The sequence below is a fragment of the Amaranthus tricolor genome, chromosome 2 (assembly GCF_026212465.1).
Source record: "Amaranthus tricolor cultivar Red isolate AtriRed21 chromosome 2, ASM2621246v1, whole genome shotgun sequence".
NCBI classification, from domain to species: domain Eukaryota; kingdom Viridiplantae; phylum Streptophyta; class Magnoliopsida; order Caryophyllales; family Amaranthaceae; genus Amaranthus; species Amaranthus tricolor.
In genome coordinates, this window is record NC_080048.1 from 22,890,434 (window position 1) to 22,904,370 (window position 13,937).

Below are 13,937 nucleotides of genomic sequence, written 5' to 3' on the forward strand. Positions count from 1 at the left end.
CTCTCACCGTCCTAACTTGTTGTTCAACGGCAATACTACAAAATGCTAATACACCATTATAAATTCTGACGATTCAATGCTTCCATACATCCAAGAACGATCTTTTGTCATCCTAAGTGTGATTAAATTAAAAAAATACAAAAATCAAAATATTTATATACTTAACCCTAATAATAATATGTATATATTAATAAAAACACTTATTCAACTAAACCTAATTAACTCTAAAAATACTACATCCCAAAATTAGCCCTAATTAACAAACTAATAATAAAAATAGGTAGAATATAAATTTTCAAAATAACAATTAACTGCATTAAAATAACAATTAACTACTAACAATAAAAATGATATCAATAATTCCCATTTACTACAAACAACACAAACATCATGGACTTGCAAGTAAACATTTATTAAAAAAACTAAATTTGATGAAAATGAAGTCGTGGGTTTTGAAGAAATTATACCTTAAAGTCGTGGGTTTTGAAGCAAGAACACATACTTAATGTCTGAAACATCAGGAAGAACGAGAACACCACATGCAAGTCAGAAACAGTACAACAAGCAAGCAAGAAGATGAAGATGAAGATGAAGATAAAGATGAAGATAAGCAGTACAACAAGCAAGAATTTTTCGTGGGTTTAGGGGGGGTGGTTTGGAAGATGAACGTACAAGAATAGTCGTTTAATTTGAAGAATAAAACAGTAGTATAATGATGTGTATTCATGAAGACATATGTGGCACGTTTTTTAAAAAAAAAATAAAAAAGAACTTATATGTTGCGGTTCACTTAAAACCGCATATAAGGTATTTTTTATTTTTTTGTAAAATAAAAATTACCTTATATGCTGCGGTTTTAAGTGAACCGCAACATATAATTTAACTTTTTTTCCCTCGTTTATTCATGCCATTTAATGTTGCGTTATGAAAAAACCGCAGCTAATGTCATGCAACAGATAGGATTTTTTTCACTAGTGCCTCGAAATTTGCTATCTGAATTTTGGCCACTACTGTCTGAACTCCGGTGGTGGCTACTATTTTTGCCCGGTATTTTTTGCCCCTCATTTTTCTTGTTTTCTCTGTTTCTCTCATTAGAATTAAGTCCATTTTTCTCATTATTTTCGGCCTTCAACTCAACATGAATTGTGGTGGTAGTAGAATTAGTGACACCTAGAAAATTACATGTACCTTTGTTGAGATTTTTTGAGTTTTCTTTTAAATCTTGGTTTTGATTTATTTTTTCTAGTTTTGATTTTCTGATGGATTAAATCCAGATGATGTCTAGTCTACCATACCTCTCCCCTCGCAACCTCACACTGAATGGACTCATCAACAGGAGGTAGTGAAATTGGTTCGAGAATGAAGTAGATTCTTATCCATAAATCTCGAGCGGAGGTAGTGTAGTCAAGAAAATATTCTACAATGTCTCGGTCGATATTGTTGATGATCCATGAGATCACCTTACAATCATTCTGGACCCATTGTGGATTTGTGGTGGATGGAGAGATGACGGTGAAATGGTTGAGCCTCCCCCGATCACCGATTTCTGTTTTCATTTGTGTACACCACGTGGTGTAATTTGGTAGTTTAGTTTTTCAATTTGGATTGGTCGTTCAAGTTTTTGAAAAAGTTAGAACATTTGTTCCATTTGTGCCATGGAAATTATGGTCCTGGTTTGGTTTTGTTTTTGATTTGGTTTGGTTTGATTGGTTTTGTTTTGATTTGCTTTTTGTTTGGATCGATTTTGGTCAATTATGATTAATGATAAAATACCGATTGAGTTTTTCCGTCTAGGAAAACTTTACGGCTCTGATACCATGTAGAAAATCATAATGCGGAAATAAAAGTTGATTTGGGTTTTGAATACTTGGTTTGTATCAAATAATAATGAGAGGTACTACCTATTTATACAAGTGATAAGGACTAAAATAAGAAAATAAAATATTACGAAATATTAAACTTAAGGAAACTAAATCACAATAATATAAAATATAAAATATTATATTATACTAATATTCCACTTTCCTACGGTACCAACCTTAGTTAGCTCCCTCTTTGTGAGGATATGGTAGTGTATCTGCTATATTCTCTAAATAACCATGGTAGCAGCAAGAATACCATATACAATTTTAAGGATTGCAAAGATTACCACAAAATCAATGACAAGTGCAAAACACGCTTCTATAGATGTAGGAAAACAATCTAAAATGTCCCACCCATAACAGAAGTTAAGACAAACAGCCATGCGCGGGTCATTACTGTTGAGAGAGGAACAATGAACTATAAACCCACAGAACCTACGTAACACAAAGAATATCACCACACCTGTTGAATAAAACATTACAATAATTAGGAGATGGAATGTATAAAGATGAAAAGCTAACCCCATATAAAAACTGATGAGATTAGAAGAAAATGAAACCAATGAATCATGTTACCATTAAAAATGGTGAACCTCCCATACTAGAGTGCATACTAACCCCAACACCACTATTCTTCAAACACAAGATTTAACGCAATTGTGTATCGGAGTTTTCAGCCCGAAAATAAGGTTACGAAAAAGGAAATAGAGAGAAACAAAATAAAACAAAATAAGATGCCCCCCAAAGCATGATATATGCCTTAAAACAGGCCAAAATGCATTTTTTACACCTTTACAACACATAAAATATGTGCTGGTATCATTCTTTGAGTGTTGAGATTGCTAATATCATTACTAACATGCTAATCCCACAAAAGAAAGAGATCTTGCTCATTTAAAAATCATATCCTCTATGAAAAAAACTTGTTGCCAAATTTGAATGCTTAAAATATCCAAATTGTAGTTTTGGTTAGTAACAATTTCTTATAATCAGAATTAATGTGATCCAAACAACCAAGCCACCAAAACTTGGTATAGCCATTGATTAAAGGATCAACAAATTACTAGTAAAAGCTCAAATTTAGTCTAGAGTTCACATTATAAGAGGGTACTAACTACTTGCTTCAGAAAGCTCTATGTTTAAAGAAAGAGTGTCAACCAAAACTCCGGAACAATAAGATCATTTAATAAGGATAAAAACATTTTGATGTGGTTGTATGCCAAATAATTAAGCAATATCAGTTTGTTTGAATGATCCTATCTTGTACAATCATTTTTAACAAATTATGTTAAAAACTATGAATGAATCAAAGAGCACAAGGCAAAAGAAATATAAACAATCTGATATTCATTCATTTCAAACTGAAAAAGTACATAGGTGTTGCATATATATAGCTATATGAAGAGGTTATCATCTAACTAACCTTCAGTCATTTATAACTAACTACTAAGGATTAAAATATAATAACCTATTACACAGTCAGCACTACTACTAATACTAAAGACTAATTAAGCTTATAGTCTTGAACACATGAGCTGCACATGATCAGCTGCTACTTCTTTGCACATGAGCTGATTCCTTCCTTGAAACAACAGCTACAACTTCCTTCTTGAACCTTGCAACCTGCATACATATGAACTACTATATACCTTACATTTTGCTCATGTGGGATCCTTATTTTTAACATCCCCCTCAAACTGGAATGGGTTTCAACCATGCCTAGTTCGTCCAATAATACTTTGTATTGTGCTGATGGTAGAACTTTAGTTAGCACATTTGCAAGCTGATTTTTAGTGGGTAGGTAGGATAGTTGAAGTAACCCTTCTAAGACCTTGTCTCTTGTAAATTGGCAGTCTATCTCTGTGTTTGGTCCTGTCATGAAAGACAGGATTCTTAGCTATGTATATGGCTGACTGATTATCACAGTTCAGGGTAATAGGCTTGAGATTTTTTATTTCTAAATCCTCAAGTAGTCTGAGTAACCAAGTCACTTCTGCTGCAGCAGAGGCCATAGCTCTGTATTCTGCCTCTGAGCTTGATCTGGACACAGTTCCTTGTTTCTTGGACTTCCAAGAAATTGGAGAATGTCCTAGGAGCATATTGTATCCGGTAACTGAAACAAATTGAACAGGAATTGTTCTTTTATTGATTGAAAAACAGAATTACAAAAAACATATGAGCTATATGTCTCATATTTATACAAAACAAGAATCAAGAACCTAAGACTAACTAGAGCTAACTAACTAAGGCTAAACATAGGTAAACGGTTATAACTAACTAATACAAGGTGATATAACAACCTAACTACAATAAGACAACGTTACTTAAAGAGTTAACAATCATAGTCAGCAGCATTAGTTAATCATCAGCAACTCCTCTACAGCAAAGCCTTAAGTCCAGTAACACCCTTGTAGTCTGCACATTCCCTTGCAATCTGCACATACTCTTAGTAATCATGAAGCAACTTCTTGCTCTTGAGAAGACTAAGTAGTCTTAATAGTAACTGACCTCCTGGAATCAACACAGGAGCCCCAATCACTGTCACAGAACCCTTGTAGAGTAATTTTGTTAGAACCACAAAGCTTAATACCTTGTCCACATGTATTTTGTACATATGACAGAATATACTGGAGTGCTCTCCAGTGTCAGGTCCTTGGTGCCTGCATGAATTGGCTTAAGGTTTGTACAACATAGGCAAAATCTGGTCTGGTGTTGGTTAAGTAGTTGAGAACAAATCATCAGGTCTCAAATCAGGTAACAAAAAGATAGATCAAAATGATTATGAGATGTCGGGAAGTACAATTAGCAGCAGCTGACATTTTCTTTTGAAGATAGAAAATTACACGTCGAGTAGATAGAAGCTGCAGCAGCTCTCACAGACAGTTCTTTATTTGGATCATTATTCACCCTTGATCTTTGATCAAAGCAAGTAAAATTGGTTAATCAATCTTCAAAGCAGCCATCACTCCAGAATATACTTTATTAAGATTTATCCAAATTCGACCAAGATAAATATGATGAAACTTGGATGATATGATCACCAAGTTGCTCAACTCGTGATATCAAATTCCAAAGTACACCCAGAAATAACCCATATACATGATGTAATTGTTCTTGGTTTAGTAAGAAAATTTAATAAACAATCGTCTTATTTAGTACTATTCATCTTCTCTCAAGTGTATGATTCTCTCAGGTCATAAAGTCTACTTCCCTTTAAAAGTTTTAACAAACTCATATGTGCATGCTTGCTAGCTACTCTACCAAAGGTACTAAATATATGAAAAAACTTGATTATACAGAAAAATGTACTATTCACGCACTGTAATTTTTTACACCAATTAATGCAATATTGTTATATGAGAGAACTTATTATCTTGCCTTTCAATGAAAAATTATGTTTAACAAGCTTTTACACTAATACCTTTGAAGATTATTTTTTGCAGTCGTTTATTCATTTCTTTTTTTCATGAAACTCGAATCACACAAACTAATATCATCAAACTTACTAGTGTAACTTGGGGGACCGCATGATCATATAACAAAAAGCTGAAAATGTGTTTGTTTAAAGTGCAATCATGTAGTTTATGAATTTTCATAAGTTTTCTCACAGCCTTACAAAGCAAACTCAGATGTATTAATGTGAGAGCAAAAGAGCAATAAAGATAAAGAACTATATGTTGCCTATCGCTGTTTATTCTCTCTGTTTGCTAATATCAACGCTTGAATATGCTGATTAGAGGTACATCTTGCATATATTTCCCAAGTACCCTGAAACAAGAATAATAGAACAACAATAAAGAATGTGCTTGTTGCTGCAGATGTAAGTTGTAACAAAACAACAAAGAAAGTGATTTTTCCTCGATACACTGATATATTAAAGTAGGTACTCACAGTGTGGTCTGTCCCTTCAAATTTGATAATGAGCCTTCCTCAAATCCTCAAATGTTCTTCACGGCATACAAGTAACCAGAATCTGAGAAAAAAATTCGTATTAATATAGAGAGGAAAGCAAGTGGTAAGATTTGAAACTCAATGTGAACTAACTAATTACAAAAAACTGAAAATAAATACAAGTTTAGCACAGTAGTAAAATTGTCCTGCCCCAAGCATCCTTGCGGAGTGGACACAGGATTCGTAATTCGATGTGAACTGGAACTTCTGTTTCCATCTTCGTATGAAAGGGTGGGTGAACTTGTCTTATATGTAGAACCTTTGAAATTCATAAAGTCATTAAATCTTCACCGAAGCAAAACATGTTAACTTGCACTGAAGAAAATAATGAAAATATATAAGTATAAATAAGAGTTTGCTATTTACCTCAATAATGAGTCATAAAAAGGCAATATTTTTGAACATGTAGAACTCGATGGTGGAAGCTGATTAACTAAAAAAACAAGGAAGCATTTAGATGTTATAAAACTTTGTAAAGAGAAGTTCGTAAACAAAACCATTGTGAATTCTATTTGTTAATTAATATTTACAAACCTTGTCATTAGCTTGTTATAATTCAAGCTTTCTTCAATAATTCATATGAAACTACATTTGCAGTGCATGGTGGCTTGCTACAATCTTGTTCGGAGTTTTCATCAAGCACCCAAATCTTGTTTGTTGTTTTAGCTCTTGAAAGAGCAACATATAGCTGACCATGAGAAAAGCACGGTTGCTGAATGTATACCCCGACTTCTTGAAGAGTTTGGCCTTGTGATTTGTTTATAGTCATAGTAAAACACAGCTTAGTTGGGAGTTGCACTCTTTGAAATTGAAATTGATAGCCAGATGAGTCAGGTGCTCTAAGAGTGATGCGTGGTAACAAGACAAGTTCACCCTTTGAAAACCCATTAGAAATTTCACACTGAATAAGATACGGCATAAACTTTCTACAAATAAGACGTGTTCCATTACACAAGCCGCTTAATGGATCTAGGTTTCGTAATATGATGACAGGCAATTTATCTTTAAGACCAAATGATGTGGACTCATTCCTTCAGGGCAAAGTGTTTTCAAAACTCAGGTGTTGCAATAATCATCAATAACAGTATCAAAGCTTTTATAACAATAAACATCGCCAGAAAAATTTTCTATAAGCTTTGAATTAATTAGGTCCACATCTTCGTTCCAAGGTGTAAGTATAGCGCTTTCTGCAAACATTTCTGGTTATGCACATGCAGTGGATATTTGAGGATAAATATGTTTGACCAAATCATCCAGGCTAGTTAAGGATTCTCTAATAGGCAATCTTAAGGCTGATGGAATGGTAATCACTTCATTCTCCTCTGTTTGCAATTCGCAATTGCCAAGAGCAAGTAAGAACTCCGAGAATTTTGGATCAGAACGAGCATGAATATTCTCAGTCAGGCATAAGCAAGTGAAGAGAGGCCACATTGGTGAACAAACAAAACTATAGTCAATGATTTCTTACTGCGTCTTCTTGGGAACAACAGGAACAGTCTGTCTGAAGTCACCACCCAAGACAACAATCTTGCCACAAAAAGGAACGTCAGGCAAACACAGATCCCTCACAAGTAAATCAAGTGACTCAATGTTCTCTCTACTAGCCATAGAAGCTTCATCCCAAATAATTAACGTAGCTTCTTTGATAAGTGCAGCAAGACTTGACTATTTGCCCACATTGCATGATATGTATTGGCCACAATCAGTCGGTATCTTAAAGCGAGAATGCGTAGTGCGCCCAGTGGGCATATTAGAAGCTGCGATACCTGAAGTAGCAGTAGGAAGCACGATCTTGTTAAGCAAGGATACTTTAGCATACAAGGCATTAAACAAGAAAGTCTTTCCAGTTCCACCAGGCCCGTCAATGAAAAATAACCAGGGCTTTCCTTGCTTAAAATGAGATATAATGCACTTGTATGCTAGACATTGTTCACAACTTAATATTGAACCACAGCTAGAGAAGAAGCTGGAATCAAGACATCTATAGCATCAACAATGTCCCTTGTCCGTTGAAGTGACATATATGTATTTTTGTAAAGATGTTGTAAACCATAGTCAGTAAGACTCTTACCCATGTTCTCTAAGAAGACTTCAACAGCTCGAGTAGTATTCAACAGCTCGAGTAGTAAGTGCTAAAATCTTCCGAGGTTCATTGGGATTCTTTTGTACATAGTCCTCAGAAAGGTAAGGGTACTATCGATTCCATAGCTGAACAGGAGCAATCGGTTCAAGAAAATTGAGGATTGTAGCAAAAAGTCTTCGTAAAGCATGTGTACCCGGACTTCAATTGCTTCATTTAAACATTGTCCTATTAAGTTATCTGGCTCAACAAACTCCCGCTTCAATGCAGCTTCATGAAATGTTGAACATGGTTGATTGTTTATAGTAAGCAAGTCCTCGAAAGAGCATGGACCAACAACACGTGCTAGCAATAAGCGTAGATAGTAGCGTTCACCCTCTGAAGGTGCTACAAATGCAAGTCTGCCAATTACCTTGCTACGCTTCCTTCTATTCCAAGATTTACTCTGTGCAAGCCAAACATGGTGTTCTGCAAACTCGGGGAAACAATACTTTGGCTCCGAAGGATGTGTTGCATTATATGGAAAGAACTCCATCAAAACAGTCTTACCGCGCTTGTCACAACCTACAACATGTGCAAGATTCTCAGCATCATTAAAAAAGACACTTTGCTTATTCGGTAGATGAACTTGTAAAAGCATAACTAAAGGCTGCATGTCATACAAATCGAAAGAAAAAATCCTCCAAGCAGCTTCAGGGGGAGACACCCATCTACCTGACTAGAATCTTTCAATCTTGTCAATAACCTGTGGTTCACCTTTAGGGCCAACACTAACCAAAATCTTATCATGCCCTTTATACACATACTTGTAAAGGTACTTGACAACTTTGATTGTCGAACATTTTTCCACATTTATATGACAATCAAAAGATGCCAGTAGATATGGATTCTACGGAATAACCTAACGGTTGTCGAGCTCGACACCACGGATACGCACAGACTCACCACTATCACGCCTGCGGTATGTCAGGATAGCCATCATCAGAATGCTTTGTGAACGGTGTAAATGATCTTGCATATTTATGCTTACACATATTCTTACCATCACGCTTCACCATACATGCGCATTCAGGAGTAGATAGCCCACATGGACCATGCATCATATGACGTAACACCAAGCCTCTCAAGTATTGGTAATAAGGTGGCGGTATCTCACCACAAATAAATTTATCGAATTGTTGTGGTTGTGTAATCTTCGATTGGTGCAGTAATATAATTGAAAAGTGGGCATGGTGGAGGCCACACTTTGGAATTCAGTGACATATATCATCGAAGCAATTTCTCCAAAGAATTTTTTTCTCGAAGTATTTTTTTTAGAGCCACCAATTTTGCCCGAAAGATCCTTGAAACCAAATTCGACCTGTCTTGAGCACGTTCGCCTTCGGCGAGATCTTGTTTGATTTCGACCCAATTTGCATTACAAGTTATTGTGAGAAAGATATCAAGTTTTCTATATCTTTGAAAAACGGCCATAGCATTCAGATATCTCCTCGTCATAACTCTAGGACCAATGAATGAAGGTGGTAGGATGACACGCCGGTCGACATTCGATGCACAACATTCACCGTTGTTCATTGTATCCATAATCCCCTGATATAGTTCCGCTCGTAAATGTGATTGGTTGTGGCGCACATAATCTAATCGAGTGTTCTCGATCTTTCATATACATCAACCACAAATTGTTGAAACAAACGAGCAGTCCTTAAACGATAACTATGATAACGTATCTGAAGCTTGTAAGCATAGTATTCGCGGCACGATATTCTTTGTTGTCGATCTCTAAAACCATCCTCAGCAACTGCATTAATAACACGAGACTATAACTCCATGATAAGAGTGGAGCATCAAATACATTAACCATAGCCATGTATACACTTACCAGCTGCTTCATCAAGAAGCAACTCTTCTGCGCTTTGAGCTAAACTTGGAGTAAGTTGCGCTGGCGCGATTTTCTTTGAAAACAAGAATCCTTTTTCAATCCTTGATGCCATCCACATTCCCCATTTGGAAACAATAACAGATACTACAAAGGATCATATCATGCATAATAATGATAAATGCGATGAGTTGTAGATGATTTGGCCCAAACAACTATATATGGACTCCTTGTTTCATCTGACAGTAAATCATCAAGCCAAATTGCAGCAACCTCATCAAACAATGGCGCATTATACAACATTTGGTCTAAAGTTGGATTTTTGTTCAATAAAACGCGTGTATTCTCTTGAACATCAATATGTTGTTAGAAGCAGAAGAAAGGTGCATATGGGTAACGATCCATGATTTCCATTAGCAAACTAACAACATCAGGATTGAGTTATGGGAATATGCCAAATCGATTTTCCTTTTCATATTGACCATCATAGAAATAGAGCTATAGAAACTTGGGTTTATCAGCATCATCGTGCGACAATAAATCAGGCACAAAGTGATAAAGTTGTCCATGCAGTTTAAAAACATAAATGCCTTTGTGTGTATGCGCATCAATAGATCCTCAAAGTGAACTAAACGCAAACGTATTATTGTATAGGCGAGAGTACTTCCTGAAATGGACCGCAATTTCACTCTCACTTGAAAAGCGGGCAATAGGTTGTGAAGGAAACTCATTCATAGCAATCTTAATCTTGCCTTCACCACAGCCAAACAATTTTGATTCATAAGCGAAGTGCATAGCTCGACATGATGGGCAAGGTGTAAGATCAACAAGTTTAATAGAAGTCGGAAAACCCTTATCTGCATGAGGATTCAAAGAAATACAATTATAAAGGAAGTTGAATAGAGGTCACATTGGTGCGACATGGCTACAATGAAACTTGATATTGAGAGGTTTGATAGGAGTGTGAACTTTGGCTTATGGAAAGTTAAAATGAACGCAATTTTGATACAAAATGGAGTTCATAAAGCACTAGATGGTGTGGAGAAGAAACCCGAAGGCATAAGTGAGGCAAAATGGGAAGAAATGGATGCGAAGGCTCTTTTCGCCATACAACTTTGTCTCTCTAATGAAGTTTTGAGAGAAGTTGTAAAGGAGGAAACTTCAAAAGGCATTAGGGAAAAATTGAATTCACTCTATATGGAAAAGAGTGTTACCAATCGACTTTTGTTAAAGAGTCGTTTGTATGATCTCAGATTGCAAGAAGGGAAGCCCATGAAACCGCACCTTTATGAATTTTACTCAATAATTATGGATTTGCAAAATATTGATGTAAAAGTGGATGATGATGATTTGGCTATTCTATTGTTAGTTTCACTACCGCCTTCATATAAGCATTTTAGGGAAACCTTGTTATATGGAAGAGACACCTTGAGTAGTGAGGATGATAGAAAGGCCTTGACTCAAAAAGACCTTATTGATTCTCAATTTGCTCAAAAGGAGTCTATATTTTCCAATGATGCTTTAATTGTTAAAGAGTCAAGTAGGAACAAAAGGACCATGACTTGCAACTTTTGTAAGAAGAAAGGCCACCTCAAGAAAGATTGTTGGAAATTAAAAGCCAAACAATCCGATGAAAGCAAGTCCACAAAAGCTATCTCCGCCGAAGCTAGCTATGTTGAAGGTGAAGAATATGATGTTGGTGCTCTTGTTGTTACTAGTGAATATAAGGGTGGTGATTCTTGGATTTTGGATTCGGGATGTTCGAGACACATAACTTTTAACTCTAATTTCTTTTCAACTTATCAAAAGGTTGCTGGAAGAAAAGTCACTATGGGTAATGAGGCTAGTTGTCCGATAGTTGGTGTTGAAGATGTTAAAATTATCATGTTTGATGGTGTTGTAAGAACATTGACCGGAGTCCTTCATGTTCCAGGTATGAATAGAAACTTAATTTCCCTTAGTATTTTGGATAAAGAAGGTTTTAGGTGCATTGGTGAAGGTGGAGTTTTGAAGGTTGGCAAGGGTCCTAATTTGTTCTTGAAAGGATCCATTAATGATGGCTTGTATATGCTTGTGGCTTAAACCTTAATTAGTTCAGCTTGTGTGTCCATTACTTCAACCGAGCATGAAAATGAAAATGATGCTGATACTTCTTTTAGAAATGAAAGTTTCAGAATAATTCCAACATACCCCAATGAGTCCATGGGATGTATGGACTTGATTGGTAATTAAATTTCATACTCTTGTGAGCCCTTTGAGCGCATTTTCAATGCATGTGCTATGTTTATGCACATGTGTTGTTTTTTTGTTTTTGTTTTTTTTTTTTTTTTGAGTACGATGTTGTGTAAACTGTTATATTATGTTGGAGTGAATTAGAGAATTCCATTGACTTAGGTGAACTCAAGTCAAGGTGAAGATTGTTATGAATGGTGTGACTTGAGTGCACATTTGATGGGTGCATTCATGTGGTAACTCTTAGGATGGAATCCCATAAGTATGTCATGAATGGGCGTGTTAAGTTTTGTCTTAATATTTGTGGTTTATGATGATGATTAAAGTATGAATTAATGAGTTAATCATGGGAGTTACGGGACTTAATGAAGAAGTGTAAAGGTTTAATTCAAGATGCTCTACAATGCAAAGTCGAGCAAAATTGTCAGAAGCTCACTGAAGTGCCGCTCGACCAGCTCGCTCGATCGAGCGAGCTTTAGAATGGATCGAGCGAGCAGACAGAATGTAACCAGAAACTTCCTGTAGCCCGCTCGACCGAGCGAGCCTCTGCTTTGGTCGAGCGATGTCTCTGATGCTCCTAGGATGCTGTTTTTGACTCTTCAAGTTCTTGGGGATGTTTCATTATCATTTATTCATAGTTTTAATGCACTTAATCTTACTTAGTGAGATCTCTCCTATAAATAGAGAGCTATCATTCACACATTGTAATCATCCACAAAAAAAAATGCACCCCAAGCCAAACACTAGCCTATATCTCTTCTCTATTGTAATTCTCCATATTTGAGAGTTCTTTGAACTCCTTTAAAAATATAAGAGATACTACACACAGGAGGACGTAGCCCAAGTTGGGTGAACCTCGTTAAAGTTTTGTGTCGTTTTATTGCATTACTTTCTCCTACAAACATCGATATCATTGATAGCTTAATTTGTTTGTCACAAAACCCCATACATTCGATCTTGGCAATTTTGGAGTTTGAAACATATTGTTCGAACTCTAATATAGCATCGTTTTCAATTGGTATCAGAGCCAAGTTATTGTTATCGTGTTTTAGAGGTCACATTGGTGCGACATGGCTACAATGAAACTTGATATTGAGAGGTTTGATAGGAGTGTGAACTTTGGCTTATGGAAAGTTAAAATGAACGCAATTTTGATACAAAATGGAGTTCATAAAGCACTAGATGGTGTGGAGAAGAAACCCGAAGGCATAAGTGAGGCAAAATGGGAAGAAATGGATGCGAAGGCTCTTTTCGCCATACAACTTTGTCTCTCTAATGAAGTTTTGAGAGAAGTTGTAAAGGAGGAAACTTCAAAAGGCATTAGGGAAAAATTGAATTCACTCTATATGGAAAAGAGTGTTACCAATCGACTTTTGTTAAAGAGTCGTTTGTATGATCTCAGATTGCAAGAAGGGAAGCCCATGAAACCGCACCTTTATGAATTTTACTCAATAATTATGGATTTGCAAAATATTGATGTAAAAGTGGATGATGATGATTTGGCTATTCTATTGTTAGTTTCACTACCGCCTTCATATAAGCATTTTAGGGAAACCTTGTTATATGGAAGAGACACCTTGAGTAGTGAGGATGATAGAAAGGCCTTGACTCAAAAAGACCTTATTGATTCTCAATTTGCTCAAAAGGAGTCTATAGTTTCCAATGATGCTTTAATTGTTAAAGAGTCAAGTAGGAACAAAAGGACCATGACTTGCAACTTTTGTAAGAAGAAAGGCCACCTCAAGAAAGATTGTTGGAAATTAAAAGCCAAACAATCCGATGAAAGCAAGTCCACAAAAGCTATCTCCGCCGAAGCTAGCTATGTTGAAGGTGAAGAATATGATGTTGGTGCTCTTGTTGTTACTAGTGAATATAAGGGTGGTGATTCTTGGATTTTGGATTCGGGATGTTCGAGACACATAACTTTTAACTCTAG

The 13,937-nt window shown here is 35.9% G+C and overlaps 1 protein-coding gene across 1 annotated transcript; it reads right to left on the bottom strand.

Moving 5' to 3' along the window:
• Positions 1 to 6,369: 6,369 nt before the first annotated feature.
• Positions 6,370 to 7,421, bottom strand: LOC130805625 (uncharacterized). The gene is made up of 2 exons (XM_057670407.1): positions 7,282 to 7,421; positions 6,370 to 6,844 (listed from the first exon to the last, which is right to left on the bottom strand). The coding sequence occupies exons 1-2, from the start codon at positions 7,419 to 7,421 to the stop codon at positions 6,370 to 6,372; spliced, it is 615 nt and encodes a 204-aa protein (XP_057526390.1).
• Positions 7,422 to 13,937: the final 6,516 nt, after the last annotated feature.